The sequence below is a fragment of the Emydura macquarii genome, unplaced genomic scaffold, assembly GCF_026122565.2.
Source record: "Emydura macquarii macquarii isolate MOO-44397 ecotype Brisbane River unplaced genomic scaffold, CSIRO-AGI_Emac_v2 contig_1230, whole genome shotgun sequence".
Classification (NCBI taxonomy): Eukaryota; Metazoa; Chordata; order Testudines; family Chelidae; genus Emydura; species Emydura macquarii.
The window spans coordinates 5,218,032-5,243,421 of NW_027131367.1; the positions used below are offsets into that span (position 1 = coordinate 5,218,032).

Consider the following 25,390-nt stretch of genomic DNA (forward strand, 5'->3'; position numbering starts at 1 on the left):
TATGTGTTATATATACTACATATCATTGGCAATACTCTGGTCCGGTTTGGATGGGCAGTTGCCCCTGACACAGACTATGTTTGCAGACGGGTACATTAAACTGTGCCGTGTGGGTGTTACAGAGGTACAGCTGTGTATTTGTAAGGTCTGCCATTGCCAAGGAGATCACCATGTAGTCTCTGCTGTGGTATCCTGATTGTCAGCAAGGTTCCGTTTGTTTGTGTACAGTTGGGCGGCGACACTTCAATGCTTTTCTAGAGCCTGCTGTCTGAGGACCGTCCCTGTGCTCTGCAAACGTGCCCCGTGAGGTAGGTGAATATCATTATCCCCATTTTACAGATGAGGAAGTGGAGGCACGGAGGCTGGAATGGGCTGACGGATTCAAATTATGGGCCTTCGGTTACAGTCACTTATAAAACAGAGCTAGCAGGTAGGATGCCAGGTACCAGGCAGGAGAGGGAAGTGGAGAAGGAGATTGGTTGGCTTCTGTGTGTAAATATTGTTTTAATGCTTTATTGTCCAAAAAGCTGCAAAGCAAGAGGCGGGACACATGCTGAACATTGGAACATCAGAGATGGTTTTGCTTTATATTTTCTCACACTTGAACCTTCCCCCTGCCTCCCCAGTCTATTGTTTATTATAATGTATCTATGCTATACTGTGTTCACTGCATGATACGGGAAAAGAAGGGTAGGAAGTCTAACTTCGTGCAAGCGAGTGAAACCTTTTATTCCATCAGAGCATTAGCTACTACATGTGTTATTACATTCTGCTATAAGCACTATAAAATGCAGCTTATGCATTTCTTCTCATTCTGATAGGCTTGCATGAATGTAGAAGAGAGAATGTGGAGAAAAAGGGAATCAAGGAGGGAAATGAAAAACGGAGAGGACAAAGGGCATTCATTTTCCACAAGTTCTAGGAAGAGTATTTAACCTGATCAGAAAGGAATAGGAAAGTCTCAGAGCATTGAGAAAAGAAAAGCCATTTGGTAAACCAGTCCATTAATGCATCTTGGTTGGTTATATTTTCAACTGATATTATGCTGCAATTTAAACAATCATTTCTAATTTGGAGATAAATGTATTGTGTTCCATCAGTACTGAGGTCTGGCTGCTACTCCTGAGAGAGAAAGATGTAATTATTTCCTTAGGGCTCAGACTGAGGAAGAATTTGGGTTCCCTTTTAAAAATTCTTAAATCAAGCACTTAGCTTAAAATGTTTGAGAAGCTGCCAGAAAGGATGAGGGCATTTTTCTTTTTTATGGTCATGCCTGATGTCTTCTCATAACTGGATGCCCAGCAGAGACAATGAACTATTTATCTGTTCATCCCCACATATAGTGTCATCTTTCTGTTCCAGGGTCTTTTCTTTTGGTGCTAGGTTGATTGTTGCTTTGCAATCACGCTACCAAGAGACGTGAGACTCGCACTTTACTTTCACGTTCAGTCTCATCAATCAAACAAGCTGAATTGTGAATGACTATTCTATAGTCTAGCATTTTTTGGTTTGTTTGGTTTTTTTTCAATTGAAGTTAATGCAGTTGATGTTGAAAGGCAGTTTGGTGAAGAAAAATAATCCCTCTGTCGCCTCATCTTCTGTTTTTAGCGCTCTATAGATATAAGCATCTATATCCTACATGTAAAAGTAATTTAGGAAGATAGTAATTTTCTGGGCACTGCTTTTACTGAAACACCTTCCTCTGCCCAACCTTGCTTCAAACCACTTCCCTTATCAGTGCTGATTGCAGGGAAGTTTGGTATATTCTCAGCTGTCTAAAAGACTTTTTTATTTTATGCACTTTCGTAGTCTTCATGAGGACACTTTACAAGAGGTAATATTAGGAATTAATTTAATGATTTTAAAGTTACTTTAGTCCCTTATTCAAATTACCCAGCTCTAATGCATGGAAGTATTTTTACTATGTAGGAAAAACTTTAAAAAGGTGATAATTGGTCTTAAGTGACTACCTGTTGATTAAATGGTACTGCCAAATTTATAGGCTACATTTGTATGCACCTTAAAAAAATAGTAAAGTCTTTGATAAAGGAAGGCATGCAGATTTAGTGCCCAGGCCTGCAAAAACATAATGAGTAAAACAGTGGGACTACTTGGGTATTTGCAGAATCAGATGACTTCTGTAACATTGTTTGAAATTCAAGAGCAGAATTCAAATAACAGTGAAAATAAATATAACTAGCCATGCATGTTGTCACAACACTGTGTTTTTCACTCCGTTTAAAGCAGTTGACTTGAAAATCTCTAGAGAAATTATATCGGCATGTTTCCCCATCAGACTAATTTATTAACATAGGTTTAAAGAACTTGTTTTGTTTTTCTGTTAATGAAGAGAAAAAATAGTGGCGTTTGAAATATAAGGTGGATTTATTTTTTTAATGTGATGTGACATTCTAAATGGAATACATCCATGAGATTTGTTTTTCTGTGAACCTGCAAAAATGACCCTTTAAGGCACCAGTGTTGCAACTGAATCTGCATGGATGGACTCTTACAGCCTCCTAGAGATCCATTGAAGTCAGTGGGATAGGGCACAAGTGCAAGAATCTGCCTGGATGGATTTGTCCGCCCCCTCAAACACACACTTGATATATGCATCTGGCTACAAAGAGTTTGTTTTACTTAATGTTTTTGGTGCCACAAACTAAAATAAATCATGTCAACTTCAGCTTAATTGAGCCTGTTCTCTTGGTCAGATGATTTCTGTACTCTTAAAAGCAAGTTTCCATAGTCTAACCCCATAGTTTAGTGAGTAACCTTAAACTATCTGGTGTCTAAAAGAACAGAATTATTTTATTTGTATTTCTGTACATTAGTGTTCTGGCACAGAATTTGAGAAATGTCTATAATTGTTTACAATTATTTTAGTGACAGAGCATCACAATGCAGGCTTTCACGATTAAAAAAATTAATCATAATTCATCACAAAATTAGATCAATCGAAAGATTAAAAATAACAACGATTAATCGCAGTTTTAATCGCACTGTTAAACAATAATAGAATACAATTTGTATCTTTTTGGGTGTTTTCTACATTTAAAAACATTAATTTCAACTACAACACAGAATACAAAGTGCACAGTGCTCACTTTATATTATTTTTATTACAAATATTTGCACTGTAAAAGAGTGATCGCCAGTCTTGTGTTTAATCTACTAGGTCAGATATCTATCTGAAGCTGCTTGTTTGAAGAATGCGTTCAAATCTCTTTCTCCAAAGGACAGTGCACTGCAATGTTTTATAGCCCATGGAACCAGCCTAACTAGGGGTCGAATAAAGGAAATACGCATTGGTAGTCTCCCAGAAATTCACACATGAGATGATATTTTGTAGTAGCATGTACAATTTTTATAATGTGATGCTTTTCTCCCTTGCATGCTGCGATCATAGTGAAGTAGTTAACCAAGCTGCCTTTTGCATTATCATTAGGTTTCAGAGTTCCTGCACTATTGTAGTGATTGGGAGTAGTTGCCACCACTCAGAGGTATTGTTTCAGACTGTCTGCAGACTCAGGTACATGTCACTGCATCATTTTATCCTTGGGTTTGAAGGTTTTTTCCATTAGGGCTAGCGATTGAATTATTTTTGTAGGATGAAAATTTCCTTGCTGGAGTAGAAGATAGTATTCGCAAAAAGACGTGTCAGAATGCCAAGCTGCCATAAGGCAGCCCAGTTTGACAGCTGTCTTGTAATTGCAAAATGTGTTTAGCGTGCGTATCTGTGTAAACTTCTTAATGTAAGGTGGGATCTGGCTTATACAATGGGAAACAGTTTATCAGTGGTATAACTGGTATATTAGCTGGTACATGGTTTCTCCATTTTATATTAAAAACACTCGAATAGGTACAACGAACGGCTATCACTTCAAATGCTTTTTTTGTTTGCTTCTTTTTTTTAAACAGACTACTCCTGAAAAATGGCTACAGAAACTGCAAGAGAGGCAGGGGTGTGGAGACAAACCAAAGCTCTTTTATTCAAAAACTACCTTGTTAAATGTAGGACTAAGAAGAGTAGTGTACAGGTAGGTTAAGTGGTCTAACTGGTCGCTGTGGCTAATTATGGTTGAAAAATTAGCTGAATTAGAAACAAAACTAAGCTTTGTTAAATTTTCTCTGATTATGTAGGGAATAACTGACTAGTATGAGCTCAGGTCTGAAATACGTTGGCTTCTTCAATCATTCTTGTGATCCTTTGGCAAGAATCCTTTGGTCATTTCAGTTTCTCTATTCACTTTTTAGAACGTATAACTGAGTAGTATATTGTGATAAAATAACGTTACTTATTTTAAGGCAGATTTACATATAGTAAAATATTATTGATAAAGTACAAAGCTACGTTTAGAATGGTTATTATTGATCAGGGAAAACTTCTTACTGATAAGAGCAATTAGGTAATAGAACAGCCTGTCGGGTTTCCTTTAAGAACCAGTCAGTCAAATGTTCACAAATAGTTTAAATGATAATTAAGAAAATAGTGTTGTTGAGGATAATATAATAATAATACTTCACTGGGCTACCACGTCATTCATTCTGGAATGTCAAATCATATTATAAAACGTTAATGAAGCATTATAAAACCCATTTTGCTGATGAATTGGTTGCAGGCAGACTAAGTGGCTCACCCAGTGTCAGGTAGCATGAAAGTGGTAGAATTAGGACATTCACAGCTACAATCCTCCATTCCAGGACATGAGCTATACTATGTATAAATACACGTAACTCTGGAAGTCAAAACTGAAAGGTACCTGTGTGCAATGTTAAGACAAGCCCAATTTTCACCACAGAACAATAAATAATTAAATACAATGATTAAAATGTTGTATTGGAAGTATTTGTAATGAAATCATTTCTAAAATGTACCTACTATAAAATTTTGCTCACCAGCTCTATTGTGTTGTGTACTTGGGATTTTTGGGGGATCTTCGAGGGTCAATGAGAGAATAGTTAACTTATTTGTTTGCCAAGACCAGGTTTGGCTTGACTTTCTTAACTGTTCCATGGCTCGAAATATATACAAGTTCTTTTTCATTTTCAGATAATGTAAATGTTTTTACCAAAAGCCAAATCATGTGCTAGATAAGAGACCCGACACCAAAACATCTGAAGCCAAATTCTGCTGTTAGCTTCATCCATGTAACGTCACTAACTTCAATGTGACTGAGCACAGAGATAGCTCTTTGGTTTATAACTTCCTAGGAGTTGGAATTTTGCACTTGCATCCTATGATGGCTTCCCAAGTGATCACTGCATGATAACAAAATCTTTCGGCTATTTCACAGCAACAGCTGGGATTGAAATGATCATTTATATAGTGCCATAAATGTGCAGGAAGCTTTACTGTCAAATAATTTGAAAAGGACACAATCACTACTTGAAGTGTTGATAATTTAAGTAAACTTCAGGAGAAATTAATTGTCTGTTTTTGTTTTGTTTTTTGCACAGGAAGTCCTTTTCCCGCTATTTTTTTTATTTTGGCTTATATTAATGAGCATGATGCATCCAAATAGGAAGTTTAGTGAGGCGCCCAACCTTGATCTTGGTACTTTAGATCACTCCATGCTCATCGACTTCATTCTTGGATACACACCAGTGACGAACATGACAAGAAAAATCATGCAGAAAGTATCCTTTGAACACTTTGCAGATGGTATTGTAATTATTTTATTCTTTCACGTCTCACGTTCTTTTTTTGTGTGTAGATGGAAAATACAGTATTGTTGCTTTGAATGGCTGATCAAACTTGTGCTCTTCAAGTCGATTGGATAGTATTTCTCCCCTCTACTGCCTGAGATCTTGAATGAGTTGCTTCATTGTCGTCTGCTTCAGCTGATCAGCATGTGCTCAGTCTTGCAGCTCTTACTCACACTAGCACCCCTCTCTCACACAAGTGGTCTCACTGAAGTCAAGTAGTACTCATCTGACTGAGGATTTCCAGGATTGGGTTTAGTAGCATCAGACTAAAAAGACTATATCTCGCATTAACTAACAGGTGTACTGAGACTGAGGGTTGTTGTACTTCAGTGTTGTATGGCAAATTCAAGAAGTTATCAGTTTATAGCCTCTGTTTAACCAGGGATTTCAGCTTTAGATCCTGTGTGTACTACTACAAAACAGTTGTTTTTAAGAGCATTCCAGTAAGCACTATGTCAATATCTGTTTTTGAAACTGATTTAAAAAAACAAAAAACCCTGTTAAGTTGTGCCTCCTCTGTGCCAGCTGAAACTGATTATACCCAAAAAACCTCAGATAAACTTGTAGCTTAGATGCTGCCTCTGGTATGAACTGATACATGACTGCCAAGAAAGAAAGAAAATCAAAGGTATCACAACCTGAAACCTTCATTTTTGGGGGGGTGGCAGGGGGACGGATATCCTGATCTGCTGGTTTCAAGTTCTTTCTTTTATGAATTCACATTTGGGTGTGATAAATGGCTTCTGATCGCAAAAAAAAAATGTTTTTGAGTCCCTGCAAAATTTCACTTTTAAAATGTATTTTCCTTTAAAAACTCATACCAAACTTTCCAAGTGCTGAGACTTAAATCCATGCTCCATTGAAGTAAATGAAAAAAATTCTAATGAATTTTAATGGGATCAAAATTTGCCCCATAAATACTGAAAACAAATAGTCCTATTTATAAATGACACAATCTTTGCTTAAAATACAGAGTCCACTTTTGATTGTTCTTCTCACACAAGTATTCTGATATAATTCTAATTTTTAATATTTTGCAGGTGTAATCACAGAAGAATTTTTCAGTGAAAAAGAATTGCAAGAGGCTAGTGCTTTTAACCCTTCTAACTTTGTTGGTGTAGTTTTCAAAGATTCCATGTCCTACCAGCTTAGATTCTTTCCTGGTGCTATCACAATATCTTCTGTCCGTGTAGAATCAAGAGGTAAATAAATATACATGCTACTTTTAAGGCATTGAACTGGAAAATCTGACCTACTTTTGTTATGACATCACATGTGATGCTAAGTGCAGACTGTGTTACCTCATGAAAAGCCAAAGAGCATTAACAATGGTGGCATTAGCATCAATACAATATGAAAGCCAAAAATAAAAGCTTGTTTTTCCTCCCTTTGAGGTGTGTTGATGCACAGGAGACTATTGACAAGAAAACTACCGAACACCAATATTCATTTGTGCCTGAACTGCCGCTGCAGCCCTTCTCCAGGACAGGAAGTTGACTTTCAGCTTTTTATGGGAGTCATCTTCCTGTACTGAGAGTGGTTGCAGTGGTAGTTAAAACACATATGAATATCTGTATTGGTAATAATTTGGTGGTATTTATAGAGTGCCTCAGTGGTACATGGTTCTTCACAAGCATGTAAAAAACAATGGATGAAAATGTAAGCCAGTGAGAGTTTTCCCACTGACTTCAGTAGAACCAGGTTTTCACCCTTGATCCCTGTTCTGAGAAGCTGTGGAAAGTAGGAGATAGTTAAAAAACTGAGAAACTTGAGACATCCCCAGCATGTTCACCAACTCCTCCACCACAAGAGGGTGTTACCTTGCAGATAACCTTGTTTTTCTGTTCCCTTTCTTTAATAACACAGAAAAATGTTCTTCAAAGGGTGAAGTGTAAAAAGCCCAAACTTTAAGAAAAAAATTACTGTGTTTCACACACAGCTTTTCACCATTAGAAGATTGTCTTCAAGCTGCATTTTAATTTTAAGAATGATTACCTATGAAGTTAGTCATTTCTCATGAAAGTATTATGGTAGAATTCACAGTTTGGTCTCGTTCTCACCATTTTGTTTCCTCGGCTTTTTCAGTCCATAGGTGAATCTCTTCAAGATCGCCTTGCCTTGGAATCCTTTTTGTACTTCCATAACTGTAAAACAGTTTGGTTTTCATTAAAGTAACTTTGCGGGTTTCTATCCATAATATAGAATGGTGGTTCTCAATCTTCACCCCACAAAGTGGCTGTAAAATTATCCTGTGACTGGCTGCATCCCATTGTCCTTGTTATAGTAGCCATAGGGTTGTGTAGTTGCCATAGGCTTTATGGTATATCAAGTTTTATGTCTACTTTAGAGAAAAATGCCTTTTTATTACAGTGCTTTAAATGAGATTTTGCTGGTTACATTTTTTACTCCAGATAAATTTTCTCCCACTTCCCCCATTAATAAGGGGTTCCCTTTAGATACAATATTTTACATCATGAACAAGAAACAAACAACTCCAGGTTTTTGCTTCAAAAAGGTCTTCATTTTTCCATAGCCAGTTGTTCCAGTTTATCAAAGGGGTGTGAATCTGTTACATACTGGCAGTCAGGATTTGCGGCTCTACAAGCTTCTATTGATGCAGCAATTATACAGGTAACTATAGATAAGTGGCATAGTAGAATGAAAAGGCTCAAACTGCTTAAATAGCCTTTGATTTGGTATACTTGTAATGAGATTTTTAACAAGTGTTACTAAAATTGGTCTAGAGCTGGTTAACAGACAAAATGTTTCCAGAAAGATAAGGGGGATGAGATAATACATTTTATTGGACCAGCTTCTGTTGGTGAAAGAAACACTGGTTTGTAACCAGATGGATTGTTTTAATGGATACATGCTTAATACCAGTCTGAGTGGTGAAGGCGTGTGTCCCCTGGCTGATATATTTGTAAAAGGTTTAGGACAGAAAGCATAAATGAAACAGATGTTTGGTAGCCAAGAAATTGGGAATACTATTTCTCATTCCACAAAACACATTTTTCTCTTGGATGACGTATCCAGTCTCCAACTTAAGACCTAGCTGTTAACATGGGTTGTAATTATGTTATATAGACTGGAACTGCTTTTAGAGCTGTGCGTTGGTGTTTAAGCTGTATAGCAAGCTTACACCCTACACAGATAAAAAGATGTCTAGAAAAATCTTAAACTAGGGAGTAGCTCCCATGGCTGGCCCGAAGGCTGTGAAAATCTTGGAATATGTGTCTAAGATACATACAGCTTTTGCCAGAACGAAAATGACAGATCCGGAAATTTTGAAAAGCTGCGTTACTGACCCCATTGCTTTACTTTTGGATTCTTTACAATAGGTACTGTAAATGCGTTGTAATAGTAATATCAGTGGGGAAATGTCTATAGCATTGAATGCAGGTAGTGCATTACCACAGCCCTGTTAACTTCACTTTTGATGACTGCAGTGGTTAATAGCTTGAACATAACATCATTTTTTTTAAAAGTGAGTGGGGAGGGTGCATCGGTTGTCACAGTTCAAGGTTTTCAGCCATTCTGTAACTATCAGACATGCCAATCTGGACAGTGGGTACCACTGTGTCCTACTAGCAAATGGTGACAGGAAGCAAAACTTGGTGGTATTAGTTTTCTCTAAAGGGGGTTAATCCAGTCGCTCATACCAGTCTTGCAGTGGGACGAAGCTTCAATCTTGCCGAGTTGAAGTTTTTAATTGTTTTGTTACCCAACATCCGTCTAACTGTTACGTGGTGGTAGGCTTGGTTTGGTTTGTTCCTGGTCACTATTTGTTTTGAATTCTTTTTCACTGCTTCTTTCTAGTTCTTTTTGCTACTTGTCATATTCTGGCACAGATCAGTCCCCTTTAGAGGAGATGGACATCCCAAAGTTTTGTTCACTCGTTATCTCCATCTTCTCAGAGAAGATTGTGTTTCCCCTCTTTTTTTTTTTTTTGGACTATGATTTTCTGGGACTTGGGGCAATTTAGGCCGCAGGCCTACAAACACATAAACATGTATTTAATTTAAAGTCTGATGGACGTCTGTGAGCCCATTGATGTTAGTAACGTTTGGTATGTGTGTAAGTGCCTCCAGGATTGCGGTGTACATTAATAGGTAAATTATTTTTTGTGTGCGTTTTGTTGTTTTTTGGTTTATTTTTTGGTTGGTGCAGCTGTAAAATCAAAACTGATTAAAATATTCTTTCATTTTTGTTTTTAGCTGAAGACTAATCGTTCAGTTTGGGAAGAACTGGATTCAACTAAAGTTGTTATTATGGGAGAGCCTGCTGATATGAAAATAGATTATTTTCCTCGTGCAATTATTTTAATTTACCTAGTAATAGCTTTCTCACCCTTTGGGTACTATTTGGCAATTCATATTGTGGCAGAAAAGGAGAAGAAGTTGAAGGAATTTTTAAAGATAATGGGGCTTCATGACACTGCCTTTTGGTATGTGAGTATACAACTAAACTCTCATTCTGGATAAATATACTAAATGTCATGTTATTTTTATAATAATTTTTTAAAACTCACCAATTTCATGGAGCGGTGAAATTGACAAGAAGGACCACCCCATCTCTGATGTAAGGGGACGCAGTGTCTGCATTGACTCTGCATCGCCCTAACTAAGTTAACAAAAGCCCTACACCTCTTGTCGAGGGGGGTTTTATTTTGTCAAAAAAAAACCAGGGCAGCTTTGGTGGGGGGGGGGGTTTGATTGCAATGTGTACACCACCTCTGTTTTGTCGACCAAAGCTGACTTTGGTCAACAAAACTCTCTAGGGTGGACCAGGCCTAACTCTTTTTTTCCTGATGTTTAGTTGTACAAGTGACAGTTTCCTTTCCGCTCGCATCACTTCCAGTGTGTGGGTTGGATGAATACCGTTGTGGTATTGTGACCCATTTGAGAGAAATATCTGTGCAGCAGACGTTTAGATTTTAAAGTGCATTCTTTTTAGTGGTTGGTATTATACTGTGTAAAGCCTAATCTTCCATGTCGTGGGTGTGCTCATTTTAATACAGTATGTTTGTAGGGGAACAAATGGGCTTAGCTTAGTTTTGCATGTCCAGTAATGGTGGCCATTGGTGTAGTAGAGTCTTATCCTGCAAAAAATTGCCATCAAATATAGTCCTATTTTACTGTGAATAGTTCAGTTGATTTCAGTGGGATTGTTCTCAGTAATAAGCACTGTTTGCATGATTAAGCCCTTGATTTTGATTAGTACGCTACCTCCTCCCATCCCCCCAAGTCACTATTTCTTGATACTTGCGGCCAAGTCACTTTCCTTCTCTGCCTTAGGGAATCCCTTTGTAAAATGCATTCCTGCAGGCATGTTACGTAGGTGGTGTTTGTGCAGCATTTTGAAAATGTAAAGCACTGTAAAAGGGCTAATCTAGTGAGTTGTTAGCTAAGTAAAACGTGTCACATTTCCTACCCCTGCAGAGGCTGCATCTCTTCCCTATTAAGAAAATTGTTCACCGAGTTGTCAACAAGGTTATTTTATATAGAAGAATATTGTATTACTCTTACTGGAATGACTAGAGGATTAAATTTTAAGTAGCATTTTGTTTAATTATTGAAAGCTTCTCCTCGCTTACCCTGTTTCAATTAAACTAGGGAATTAATTATGGAAATTACAAAAATTGTAGATTCAGAACAAAGTTTCACTTTATTTTGGTGCAATTAGTATTAAACTACATACAATGATGCTTAAACTAATATTTGCACGTAGAGATCTCCTTTCCTCTGAGACTCTGGTATATTGTTTTGCTGTGCAGCATTCTGGAATATTAAAGAATTGTAAGTTTGAATGATTTCAGTACAATAATCTAGTTAATATATGAATCTTCCCTGTCTTTTCCTTTTCTTCCAGGCTGTCTTGGGTTCTCCTGTACACAACTCTGATTTTTGTCATGTCCATTCTCATGGCAGTCATTGCAACGGCCTCTTCACTATTTCCCCAAAGTAGCTCCTTTGTGATCTTTCTTCTTTTTTTCCTGTATGGAATATCCTCAGTAAGTGTTTCATAAATTCACAGTGTGTTCGTGGTTCATTGATATGATTCTTCCCATCCTGTTTTCTCCATTCTAGACACGTTTCCAATGCAATTTTCCCTACCCAAAATGGGAAACAGTCTGCCTTTATCACACCATTCTCTTTCCTCTTTCGCTATTGTTTTGGGAGTTTTTACATAGCATCTCCGTGTGACATGTACTGGGGTGGCCATTGGAACCCCGACCATTATCTTACATCAGGATTTGAATTTACAGAAGTATTTACTAAATCTTCTATACTTTGAACAGGATATACCGCAGATGCAGAAATGTATTAAAATTAAATACCATGGCATGTTTTAAAGGTTTATTATTCCTGCTTATTTTACTCCCCTACTTCATGTAGGGCTCAGTCTCCCAGAATGCCAAGTACTCTGGTTTGTAATGGTGTTGTAGCCATGTTGGTCCCAGGATATATGACACAAGATAGGTGAAGTAAAATCTGTATTGGACCAACTTCTGTTGGCGGAAGGGAAAAGCTTTCAAGCTTCACCAAGTTCTTCTTCACACAAGAATTGAAGGATATAATCAAATCCTTTCCCAAACAACGTCAAGAGAAACTCTACAACTTTATCCCCCACAAATCCCAGGGGCCTTCTACCTCTGAGATTCACAAGCAAGGGAACCCAGGCAGACCTATGGTATCTGGCCACAGCACCTTACTGAGCAAATATCAGAACTCGTATAGAAACCATCCTCAAACCACTCACCATACAATGCCAGCTTCCTCCAGCACACAGCCGACTTCCTCCAGAAACTCTGCCACATTAACTCTGCCTTCCTCAGAACACTGTCCTTGACACCAGGCATGTCACCTCTCTATACCCCAGCATCCCTCACCATTTCACTATCGCTTTCTGCCTCAAATACCTACAAGACAGTTACAGCAGTCAGAAATCCACCACAAACGCATTGTCAATTTCATCCTTGCCCCATAACAACTTTACATTTAACAACAAACACTCTGTTCATACCATGGGTACTAGTACAGCGTCCCAATATGCCAACCTCTTCATAGGCCACCTCGAGGAAGGATTTCTGGAAAAATGCACCACCAGAACATGTACCTGAGATACACTGATGATATTTTCATCCTTTCGACAGTGACGTGATCTCCCTCAGATTTCCACCACAACTTCAGCAACTACCACCCATCTCTCTCTAGAATATTCCCACATCAGCATCAACTTCCTGGACACCACAATCAGTCTCAGCAGTGGAACACTACAGACAACGATATATAAGAATTCCATGGATCGTCACATTTATCTCCACAGATCCAGTAACCACCCTAGACACACCAAGATATCTGTCACCTATGGCCAGGCACTCAGCTACCATATAATATGCTTCAAAAGAGAAAGTCCAGGATACACACCTCAACACATTTGAACTGTCTTCACTAACCAAGGACGCTCCACTAGAGAAGTGGATCACATCATGGAAAGGTCACCGAGATACCCCAGGAGAATCTACTACAGTACAGCGGGGGAAAAAACCCACTGCACACCTGTGATGGTCAGCTGCCACCGTACATCAGAAGCTGTTCAGATATCATCAAGCAGTTACAACCCCTACTTGATGGGGACCCTATTCTGAAAGAAATCTTTCTGAACCCCCCCAACCTCACTAAACTCATCATCAGAAGCAAGCTCCCAACAGGCAACAAGACACCAACTTAAAGCAGCACCAAACCCTGCCAGAACAATTGATGCAAAACCTGCAGCCATATCTGCACTGCTACAATGATCAATACCCCCACAACACACCTTTCAAGGTTCATGGGTTCTACACAGCTTATCACAACATGTGATATACTTCATCTAGTGCATCAAATGCCCCCAAAACACCATGTGGGTGAAATGAGACAATCACTATGCTGTCTAATGAATCTCACAAGATGTTTTTGTCTTTATCACTTTTCTGTCACCTGTGAGCAAACACTTTTCACAAAATGATCACTCTGTATCTGACTTCTCAGTCCTTGTTCCCAACAGAATCTGCACAATACCTTCAAAAGACCAGCCTGGGAATTTAAATTGATTACTCTGCTGGGCACTGAAAATCATGGACTTAATAGAGACGTGGGTTTTATGGCTCATTACATCAATTTGTCACACTCCCTGCTTCTTACTAACTCTCCAGGGTCCTACTACTGCAAAGTTGATAATTGCCCACTTCATTTTAAGTGGTCTCCTACAGCATGCATGAACTCCTTATGCTTAACAATCTGTCCCACCTTGTATTTAGCTGCACACTGGGTAGCTTTTCCGGACCTGAAGAAGAGCTCTGTAAAGCCTGAAAGCTTCTCCTTTCAACCAACAGAAGTTGGTCCAATAAAAGATATTACCTTCACCTACTTTGTCTCTCCCAAGTACTCTGGTCTCAATCCAGCAAACGGCTTAAACACATTCGTAACTTCCAGTACGTGAGCAGTTCTGTTGACATTAGTGGGACAGGATTGAGTGCTTTGCTAGAATCAGGCCCAGAATATTCAGCATCTTGCTGAATTGCACCCTAATGAAGGAAGAGTTCCAGTTGGCAGCATCCCCACACAGGCAGTCAGGACCAAGGGTCAGAGCAGGAGCAAACCTGAAACAAGGAATAGCAGAGGAGTACGTAGTCTGGTTCCAGGCCAGGGCTGATAGCAAGGGTCAGAATCCAAGTCACATTTCAGGGTCCGAGTCAGAAGGTGAAGTCAAAAGCAATCCGAGGTTAAAGCCAGGAGTTCAAATACAAGGAATTATCATGGCAGCTCTAGGGAATTTGTGCTGTTGCCTAGACACTCACTGGCACGCCCCTTAGGTTTATATAGGGCTGGGAGCCAATCAGGAGCCATGGGGATGCTGTCTGTCAGACCTATTGAGGTGGGCCTTCCTGTGATCTGTGTCCACAGTGGATCTTGGGCAGTGGAGTGCAAGCAGGTTACAGCTGCCGCTAAGTGGCATCATGGAGATGTCAGCAGCATTGCAGGCCCGGGTTCTAGACCCACAGGGCCTTACACCAGTCTTATGCTGACTCACAACTTTCCATATTTTGTCTTTTTTCTAAACTTTGCAAAATATTGTACTATATTCTTTTTACTGTCCAGTTGTGGATCCCTTGAACAATATTATGACCCTAACTGAAGCTTGGAGATTCCACTTGGTTACTGTATGAATCTATACAAGTAACAGATTATTTTAAAAATATTGCAATGTTATTTATTAGTTTTTAATTTATTATTGAAGAGAGTTTAACGTGAAGAGCATTGAAGTATGTCTCCCTTATTTATTTGATAGTTCCATTCTTCACTATGTGACATGGACAATATTAGGAAATCAATTGTATTGCAGAAGGCCTATTTTTACCAAAAGAGGTATTGGTCTTAACAGAGATAAAGTCTTGGCAAAACATTGCAATTATTGTAAAAGGAGAGTTACTTGTTCACTGAAGATAAAAATGTTAATTGCAACATTTCTGTGCCAGATCTCTTGAGCTCTGTAATAATGTTTTGATTTGTATTCTAGGTTTTCTTTGCTTTTATGCTGACTCCTCTATTTAAAAAATCAAAGCATGTGGGTATAGTTGAATTTTTGGCAACACTGGCTTTTGGTTTTGTGGGTCTTACTATTGTCCTGTTGGAGGATTTTCCGAAGTCTTTTGTATGGATTCTAAGCCCCTTGTGTCAGTGTACATTCTTGATTGGGATTGCACAGGTAAGTAAACTGTGTGTTATTCTTTACTACCTTTGCATGCACAAACAAATGAAGAGTAGCTTGATATGATGTAAGACCTATCTAAGGTACTTACATGACCACCATCACCATAGTATCTGAGTGCCTCCCAGCCTTAATGTATTTATCCTCACAATACCCCTGTGAGATAGGGAAGTATGGTTATCCCCATTTTACCGAGGAGGAGGTGAAACTGAGAGAGGATAAGTGCATTCCAGGCAATTACAGGCCAGTCAGCCTAACTTCAATATCAGGCAAATTGGTTGAAACTGTAGTCAAGAATAGAATGACCAGACAAATAGATAAACACCGTGTGTTGGGGAATAGTCAGCATGGGTTTTTGTAAAGGGAAATCATGCCTGACCAATCTCTTAGAATTCCTTGAGGGAGTCAACAAGCATCTGGACAAGAGTGATCTGATCTATATAGTCTGCTTGGATTTTTGGAAAGCCTTTGACAAGGTCCCTCACCAAAGGCTCTTAAGTAAAGTAAGCAGTCATGGGATAAGAGGGAAGGTCGTCTCATGTATCCATAACTGATTAGAAGATAGGAAACAAAGGGCAGGAATAAGTTTTCACAATGGAGAGAGGCAAATAGTGCGGTCCCACAACAATCTGTACAGGGACTTGTGCTATTCGGCATATTCATAAATGCTCGGGAAAGGGGTGAAGAGTAAAGTGGTAGAATTTGAGGACAATAAGAAATTATTCAAGATAGCTTAAGTCCAAAGCAGACTGAAGAGTTACAAAGAGATCTGACAAAACTGGGTGAATGAGCAACAAAATGGCAGATGAAATTCAGTGTTCATAAATGCAAAGTAGTGCACATTGTAAAAAAAAATAATCCAAGCTATACATACAAAAGGATGGGGTCTAATTAACTGTTGCCACCTCAAAAAAGAGATCTTAGAGTCATTGTGGATAGTTCTCTGAAAACTTCTGCTCAGTGTGTAGTGGCAGTCAAAAAAGCGAAAAAAATTGTTAACCATTAAGAAAGAGATCGATAATAAAACAGAAAATATCATAATGTTGCTATATAAATCCATGGTACATCCACAGCTTGAATACTATGTGCAGTTCTGGTAGCCCCATCTCAGAAAGATACATTGGAATTGACAAAGGTGCAGAGAAGGGCAATAAAAATGGTTGAAACATCTGGCACAGGCCACTGTCAGAGACAGGATACTGGGCTAGATGGACCCTCGGTCTGACCCAGTATGGCTATTCTTATTTAAGATACAACTTTTACTTCTCTGAGTACAAATACACGGCAAATATTTGTCTTACCTCAATTTCAAATATTTTAAATAATTTAATTTTTTCTGTAAATGTGTGTATTTTGTATTTTTTTTAATTCATGGCATAAAGCATGATTTTTTTATAATTCGCTGTGGCAAACAATATGAATTAAAATTCTGTGTGCCATTATTTTTTCTTTTGAAATTAGCATTACAACTTTTTTGAATTTGTCATGACAACCACCCACTCTTAATATTATATAAGAACTACTTTGTAATTTTATTTTTGTACTGTATTGTCATGTTTAATTTCAGGGTGGTGAAGATGCAGTTTGTAGCATCTAAACTTTTTCATGTTGGTTTGCAGGTCATGTATCTGGAAGATTATGAAGATGGTGCAATATTTTCAAATTTAAATAATGGTCCTTATCCACTGGTTATTTCTCTTATTTTACTGGTTCTGGATAGCATGTTTTACCTACTTCTAGCTGTCTATCTTGATCAGGTCATTCCAGGTAGGTTGTTTAAAATCTGAGATAAATATTGAACAGAACCACGTAGGTCCTGAATTTCACAACTCCATTCGAGGTCTCTGACAGTTTTGGATGCTAAGCACATCTGAAAACCAGACCTTTAATCGACGGCTCTACCATACTGTATTTAAATAACCTGTGTGTCCAAGACACTTTGCTGTGTAGTATAATGCCACTTCCTGTGTTCTTTTTTTTAAACTGCAACTATATGTAAAGTAACATTCATATCAAGCAGAAGATGAGACGTGTGGCTAAGTATTTGTATAAGTATAAACGTCTTAAACGCTACAGTAAAATATATTATTTTTAATTCAAATAAATTTTACTTCTCTGAAATATGTTTATGAAGCCCTGATGGAAAAAAACCACACAGGCTAGAGTTCGATTCTGCTTGGTTATGACATTATTGTTCCAGAATAATTTTCTTTCCTTAATGACCAATTTGTTATCACAATCTTTGCAATTGTTCTTCTTGGGAATAGTGTCTGTCCAAGATGTTATGTTAAATTAGGGATGTGTTAATAAGTGTGATACAGCTAGGAACAGATTTGTTAATACCTAGGAACAAATTCCTCTCCACTGCACGTGTGAGATTTTTCAGTACAAACTCCTTTGCTTATGATCTTTTTCTTTATGAAGTATGTATTTAAATCACCCTTCTCAAGATTCCAATTCTGAAAGTATTTAATTACATGCATAAATCCATCACTTTGCAGCAAAACACTTAAGCATAGACTTTGCTGAATAAGGATGCTTTCCTTAAACACAACCCTAGTGATGAGTTTAATCCAAGATAAGCAATGTGGCAGGATCAGGCCCAATTTTCATAGCCAAAATCCAAACATTGAATCATCTCTGTGCTTAACATTCACAAGGCTTTCTTTCTTTCCTTCGTCTTATTACCTAGGTGAGTTTGGATTACGGCGGCCATCATTTTTTTTTATGAAGCCCTCATTTTGGTCAAAGCGCAGAAGAAATTACAAGGAGTTGTATGAGAGTACTGTTAATGGAAGCTTAAGTTTCAGTGAGATGGTTGAACCTGTATCTTCAGAATTTCAGGGAAAAGAAGCTATCAGGTATAACTTCCTACTATGGCACAGATTCATTGTAGCATTTCTCCTGTTTAGTATGTACCTGGGAATTAACAGTAATTTTTAATCTGTTGATTCAAAGAGCATATGGTATGCATTGCATCTAGATCTTTACACATTAGCAATTGTCCATATTGTCCATTTCCTGTGAAGCCACATCTTCCATTATATGGATGTTTTCCAAAATTGGTTTTGGAAAAGGAAACATTTCCTGCTGTAAATCCATCAAATCAGTCCTTCTGAAAATAATCTTAATCTAGCAGGGTAAAGCAAAATGAATTCCAGGTTCTTTAGTTTCAGTGATGCCATAAGTGGTATCAGATAGTGAAATCAGGGGGTCTACAGTTCATGAAAAATGTATTTCTCTATTAAATCTTGATAACTAGATTCAGACATGTTTAGTAAATCCTCTTTTGTATTTATTGGAAGAATTGCACATTCCACCAAAGCCACACGGGGGAGCCACTAGACTTGCTTTCCAGAGACATGATACACAATACCATCATAAGGGAAAACAGTAAAAATGGTCCATTTCCAATACCTTTTGCTGTACACATGGAAAATGATATTAATTCTCTTATATCTATGCCGTCATGCATTCTCCACATTTTATTATCCGAGTTTATTCTCATTCATCCATATGAGCTATTATATCTCTGCTATTTTTGTTATTTTCTGTTAGGGTGGCATGATATCCATTGAGAAATAATCTAAATCTTAATTTTTCTTATATGGCTTCATTAGTCTCAAACAAAAATATTTTGTGTTCAGGGGCCAGAATCACATTGGTTTTTTTTGGTTTTTTTTTTTTTGTTTATTTGTTTGGGTTTTTTTTGGTGAGTGTCTTAAAATTTGTTTAAATAAATCCACTTCAGTGTGAAGAGTCAGGTTTTCTCCTCAGATCATCCTATGCTCCCATAAAATACTTGATTGTTCTTGTTCCTTGCCTCCTTCCACGTCAACCAGTGCTTTCCACTTTGTCAGTGATGTCAGCGTCATCCTCCCATGTTTGTCACCTTCTCGCACAAAGATTTCATACATTTTTTCCCACTTCGCTCTGTAGGTATAGTCCCCACCTCCTGACGTCAGCTGTAAGGCCACTGTACTCTCTGCATTCATTTAGTTCTCAAAGACTTACTCCTGTCATGGGGTCTCCAGAGAAACTAGCTGCCTCTCTTTATCTTGATAAGTTTGAGGAGTAATTGTGGGGGATGAATGGGGTTTCATATATCCTTCTTAGGGGAGGTAAAGCTTACCAGTGTTAACTTAGTCTTTCTTACCACCACCTTGTCTACTCTAATAATATATTTCACCTCTTCTACCTACCATCTGTCTCTCTCCTGTGAGCTAACTGGACCATAGACTGGGCCGCCTTTTCTGTTTGGAAAGTGTTGGTACATTGTTGGTGCTATTGGAAGTAAATAATAACAATATGGGTAACTGTAAAGAGTTATTCAGCTGCCATGATAGAAAATATTCAAGTCAATGAGGAAATATCCCCATATTGCCAGCACAGAGAGGCAATAATATAAACAATTCAAGCAAAACCTTGCAAAAAGATGTCCATTCTCTTGGTTTGCTTACATATTTTCTCTGGCACATTGTGTGTGATTTCAGCACAGCAGTAAAATGTGTCAAAACCTTCCTATATAAACATTGCTGCTGTTCATCTTGATCTTTCCTTGCAAAAGAAAATGATATTTTATGCTGTTTTCTTCTTTATAAACTGACATGTCTTCTTTCAGAATCAGCTCTGTTCAGAAAACATTCAGAAAAAAGGGTGAAACAGTGGAGGCTCTCAGAAGTAAGAAAATTTCTAACTTCTACGCTACTTCTCAGAAATGAAAGGAGAAAGAACCCATTAACTTAATGCCTTTTGTACTTTGGGTGGGAGCATGAAGTGTGAAGAGTGCTTGTGTGTGTTCTCCTTCACGTCTTTATCCATTCTGCCTCTAACTGTGACAAAGGGGGCTCCATCCTCACTAAAATAGAGTCTAACAGACTCTATAGCAGTGCTCCTCAAACTTTTTAAGTCACGCCTCTACCATTAGCTGTAATGAAATCTGCCCGCCCCTCCCCCAGAGCAGGGACCAGAGCAAGGCCGGGTGCTCTCTCTCCACAATGCCCCCCTCCACCCCCCCCCACCCCCCGCAAGTTCCTCTGTGCCCTTCCAGGGGGGTGAGCCCCACAGTTTGGGGACCAGTACTCTATAGGATTCCACTCCTCTTCAGTCATGGGGTGTCATCTTTCCCTTCCACCCTCCCAGTCCCCTTTCCTGTCTCCTAACCTCAGTGAGTATGCACAGAGGACTCTCTTACTGGCTCCTGGGAGCTGGTGGTATGGCTGCCTCTAACGGCTTCTGAGCTCCTCATAGGCAGTGCTAGCTGGGAATCTAACCTCAACTTCCATTTATTGCTGCTGTTGCAGTTTTACCAGACACTATTAAAATGTTGAGGTAAGATGTTCCTTGGAGTGCAAAGTAAATGCATATCTTATATGTCAGTATTTGAATGTACTGCAGTGACGTAAGCCTGTGCAAAACGGCACAACATATCTCATTAACTACTTATTTCACTTGCTCCTTTCTTCTTTCTGGGTTAGGTTTATCCTTTGACATATATGAGGGTCAGATTACAGCGTTACTTGGGCATAATGGAACAGGCAAGACAACACTCATGAACATTCTTTGTGGACTCTGCCCACCTTCTGACGGTGAGAATTTTCTGACTTTAAGAAAAAACAGGAAGCGTTTGGCTGTAATCTCCTTATTTTAATGTCCTTTTTCCCTTCCCCCAAAACCTGAGGCTATTGACCTTTGAGGATATTTCAAGTTACACTTGTTTCCTCAGGCTTTTATCTGAAATAGGTGAATTTTAAATTAAACGTGTTTTGATTGGTGGAGTCGCCCTGTGTATGCTGATGATCAAAGTAGCGATTAAGTTTAAAAACAACGCTTCAATTTTTTTATTTTTATTTTTTGTTCTTTAGGGTTTGCATCTGTCTACGGACACAGAATCTCTGAAATCGATGAAATGCTTGATGTAAGAAAGCTAACTGGGGTTTGCCCGCAATTAGATATACATTTTGACGTATTAACTGTGGAAGAGAATTTATCAATATTTGCTCAAATTAAAGGGATACCTCCCAATGTTCTGATACAAGAGGTAAGTCATTCAGATATAAATGATACACAGTGTGCATTCACTGTTAATTTAATAGGATAAAATAGTTTTATTGATTACATTATGGAAGTAACTTTGCAAGACTAGTTTACAATATAAGACCAATACATTGTTTTATTGAACAGGGAAAATATAGGAAGGTATTTTCTTTAAGTAAAGTTTGTTGAATTTGTTCTACAAGAACAAAATATCAGTGGAACATCTAAATACTAATGTATGTTTACAAACATAGGCCTTGCTAGCTGAAACTTCAATGCTCTGATTTGTAATAGACACCGTGTTAGCAGCTGGTACAGGGGTTTGCCTCGAAAGAGCTCATTTCAGGAAGGGCTTAAAATGTTCTTTAGAAAAATTTTAAATTGATCACATAATTTGTCAAAACCTAACATAAGATTGCTGATGATTATGCCAGTCACAGTTTAATCATTTCTATTAACATGAAACACTTCTGGTGTTAAGGTGCAGAAAGTGATGAATGATTTGGAAATGCAACCCATCCGAGATAACCAAGCTAAGAAATTAAGCGGAGGGCAGAGAAGAAAGCTGTCGATAGGAATTGCTGTTCTTGGGAGTCCCAAGGTAAGAGGGCATAAACATAGTACTAAGTTACTGCTTGTTCTCCATATATGCGTGCATAGTGTACCTGTGCTTACATTACTTGGCGACTACAATTGATACAAATAAGAAGGTGCAAAAATATGTAAATTCTTCCTATGTTTCATACCAACTCTGGCTTAAACAATTAAAATTGCTGAGTTTAAACATGCAGCCTTTATGCTGCAAGTAGTTAACTGTGTTAGTGGATGTAGTTAGTAACTGGATTATATCATGCTATTCTGTCATAAATCAGCATAAAAAGTTAACACTGCATCCAGAATGCAGTGTACCATGTTGCACCCTCTAAAAACAGTACAGCACAAGTTGTCAGAGGCCGGCTCATGGTCTGAAAAAGTCATGCAAGCACCTGGGACATGAAAGAGATAAGGCTCTGTCTGATTGCAGATTTAAATGGTTGCTATTTGTGACCGATAAGATGTGATGCTCCTTTAGAATGGGTACATGTTTAAAAGTTGCAGTGTACAGATGTAAGGACAAGACCCTTCATGATTTCCTACCTTTTAAAAAACATACATATATAATTTCACCAACTATTGGTAAAAGGAATCAATGTGTCTTTTAACCACTGGTGTTTAAATTTAATTATAGTGGGAACTGAACGCATCCAGTTGTGAAAATGCATTTCTGTGACTTAGTGTGCAGTTTTTCTGTTTACCACAAACAGATGATGTACTTTGTTTAAAAAGTAAGTAGTGATGGTGATGGATGTTTTGCATATCTTTTTCATGTACTTGGATCAATTAACATTTTTTCCCACTCTGCCCTTAAACAAATAGATCATGAATGCCTTGTTTTAAAAATTGGATTAACAGTCCTTGAATTAATCGCTTTTCTGTTTTTCCATAGGATTTTGTGATGTCAATATCTCAGATGTGATTCTGGAGGGTTTGGATTTTGTTATGCCTTTTTTCCTTATCATTATGCAGGTTTTACTCTTAGATGAACCGACTGCTGGTATGGACCCATGCTCTCGGCATGTTGTTTGGAATCTCCTGAAAAACAGAAAAGCTAATCGGGTAACAGTATTCAGTACTCATTTCATGGATGAGGCAGATATTCTTGCTGGTGAGTTTTGCTGTGGCCCTGTGGGACACGTTTATCGGGGGATTGCAGACTGTAACTTAGAATTGTATTTAGCGTAGAAGGTGTCCAGGTGCTCCTTCCACTTTCAGTTGGCAGCTGTGTTTTTCTGTTTAGTCATGTGGCTGTTCAATGAGTAGACTGAGGGTTCTCAGAATAAACGGTCCTTCTGTTTTTGTTTCTAGATCGAAAAGCTGTGATTTCTCAAGGGATGCTGAAATGTGTTGGCTCATCTCTCTTCCTCAAAACCAAATGGGGAATTGGCTACCGCTTGAGGTATTACTTTATAGTTATAGGTCACCTTCACTGTGTCATTTTATATTTGCTTTGTCTTCCCCTTAAGATCTAGGATAATTTTGAAATATCCTACTACATTTTTAAAGATTTTATTTTTCTGTCTTGTTTGGGAAGATCAGATGTCACTTTTATTCTGCTTTGTTTTGTTGTTCTGTTGATTACACTTTCAAAAAATGTCAATGAAGAAGATACTTTGTGTATTTTTAGCATGCATATAGACGGGTATTGCAACATAGAAGCTACAACAGCCTTGATCAAACAGCATATGCCTGGAGCCAGCTTGTTACAACAGAATGAACTGCAGCTTGTGTATAACTTACCTTTTAAAGACATGGACAAGTTTTCAGGTATGACTGCTGCTGTGATTCAGTGCTGAGTGAATGGCGGGGGGGATCAATTGTTCGTTATGGTAGCATGCACTACCTTCAAAGAAGTATGTCAGACTTCTTCTTTATCTATGTACTTTTTTCAGATATTTATAGTTAGACAGTGAACCCTGACAATGGTGTTGAAAATTTGTAAGCATGTTCTTTGCCTTAATTCCCAGTCACTCATTCATTTCTTGCGCAGGGGGCGACTAAGGCCTGCTCTACACCTGAAACTTAAATCGACCTAGCTACATTGCTAAGCATCCTTGTGCGACAGTTAAGATGACCTAAGCTCCCATATAGACACTACTCAATCAATGGAAGAATTCTTCTATCCACCTAGCTACCACTTCCTGAGGGTGGATATATTACAGTGACAGAAATACCCCTTTCATCACTGTAGTAAGTGTCTACACGACAAGCTGCTGCACTGTAGCTGTGACGATGTCTCACATTTATAGTGTAGACCTAGCGTTAGGCCTGGTCTACACGAAAAAGTTAAGTCAATCTAGCTGAATTGCTCAGGGGTGTGAAAAATCTACACCCCCTGAGTAGGGTAGTTAAGCCAACCTAACCCCAGTGTAGACAGCACTAGGGTGACGGAAAGAATTTGACCTAGCTACAGCCTCTTGGGGAGGTGGATTGTCTATGCCATCTATGCCCCTTACCATCGGTGTAGGTAGCGCTACAGCAGTACAGCTGCGGTTAGGTTTCAAGTGTAAACAAGCCCTCAGACTGTTTTAGGGACTCTGCTCAGCATCTGGAGGAGAATGGGGTCCCTCAACTCATTCATCCTTGCAGTGATTAAAGCAGCCTAGTCTTCCTTGACAGGAGGCCGAATACATTAACTGAGAGGTGAGGCTTTGGCAGCAAATATGTAAAGCAGAAGAGAACGGTTTTTACAATGGAAATGCGGAGGACCCACCTTCTGATCCAAGATAAAGCCCTAGGACTATAACTGCACTTTTTTCTTTTATCGAATTGAAACAAAAATGAATGTGACCTTGTAATATAAGGATGGCCCATTGTGAGCTGGAAAGGACATTGTGTCATCACAGTGAAATTTGCCCTGAGCGGCTCCTATCACTTCCCGGCTCTGGCTTCAGGCCTGGCCAGAGGGAGAGGGGACAGAAAGAACAGAGGGCGGAGTCACAGTTCCAGCACTGGTGGCCCCCCATTCTAAACGGGTTCCAGCACTCCTGCAGGGGCCCCCAAATTGGCCAGAGCCCCCAGACATGGGCCCCATGTGCCCGTGTTTTAAATGAGCCACTGTGTGGGGCACACAATGCGTTTTTGTTAAATCAGAGACAGTTTTTGTGAGCAAATATAACTGTGTTTCTCAGCAACCACATTATTTCCCTTCTACAGGATTATTTTCCGATCTAGACACTCATTCACATTTGGGTGTTATTACTTATGGAGTTTCCATGACAACCTTGGAGGATGTGTTCCTGAAGCTGGAAATTGAAGCAGAAATTGATCAAGCAGGTGAGATGTAACTATAATA

At 38.6% G+C, this 25,390-nt stretch overlaps 1 protein-coding gene across 2 annotated transcripts in view; it reads left to right on the forward strand.

Annotated features, from left to right (window-relative positions):
* The first annotated feature begins 259 nt into the window (after positions 1 to 259).
* Positions 260 to 25,390, forward strand: part of ABCA5 (ATP binding cassette subfamily A member 5) — a 52,416-nt gene continuing 27,285 nt past the window's right edge. Inside the window, exons 1-18 of one of the 2 annotated variants that reach the window (XM_067547303.1) lie at positions 260 to 308; positions 3,922 to 4,040; positions 5,461 to 5,665; positions 6,750 to 6,911; positions 8,243 to 8,340; positions 9,927 to 10,156; positions 11,581 to 11,722; positions 15,271 to 15,459; positions 17,082 to 17,229; positions 18,155 to 18,323; positions 20,084 to 20,142; positions 20,940 to 21,050; positions 21,327 to 21,502; positions 21,980 to 22,099; positions 23,065 to 23,203; positions 23,404 to 23,494; positions 23,723 to 23,862; positions 25,252 to 25,371. In XM_067547303.1, coding sequence (XP_067403404.1) covers positions 3,936 to 4,040; positions 5,461 to 5,665; positions 6,750 to 6,911; positions 8,243 to 8,340; positions 9,927 to 10,156; positions 11,581 to 11,722; positions 15,271 to 15,459; positions 17,082 to 17,229; positions 18,155 to 18,323; positions 20,084 to 20,142; positions 20,940 to 21,050; positions 21,327 to 21,502; positions 21,980 to 22,099; positions 23,065 to 23,203; positions 23,404 to 23,494; positions 23,723 to 23,862; positions 25,252 to 25,371 — 2,404 coding nt within the window. In that variant the 5' untranslated portion in view covers positions 260 to 308; positions 3,922 to 3,935. Of the gene's footprint in view, positions 309 to 3,921; positions 4,041 to 5,460; positions 5,666 to 6,749; positions 6,912 to 8,242; positions 8,341 to 9,926; positions 10,161 to 11,580; positions 11,723 to 15,270; positions 15,460 to 17,081; positions 17,230 to 18,154; positions 18,324 to 20,083; positions 20,143 to 20,939; positions 21,051 to 21,326; positions 21,503 to 21,979; positions 22,100 to 23,064; positions 23,204 to 23,403; positions 23,495 to 23,722; positions 23,863 to 25,251; positions 25,372 to 25,390 lie in introns of those variants that run through there. The other variant, XM_067547304.1, reaches the window with a different exon arrangement.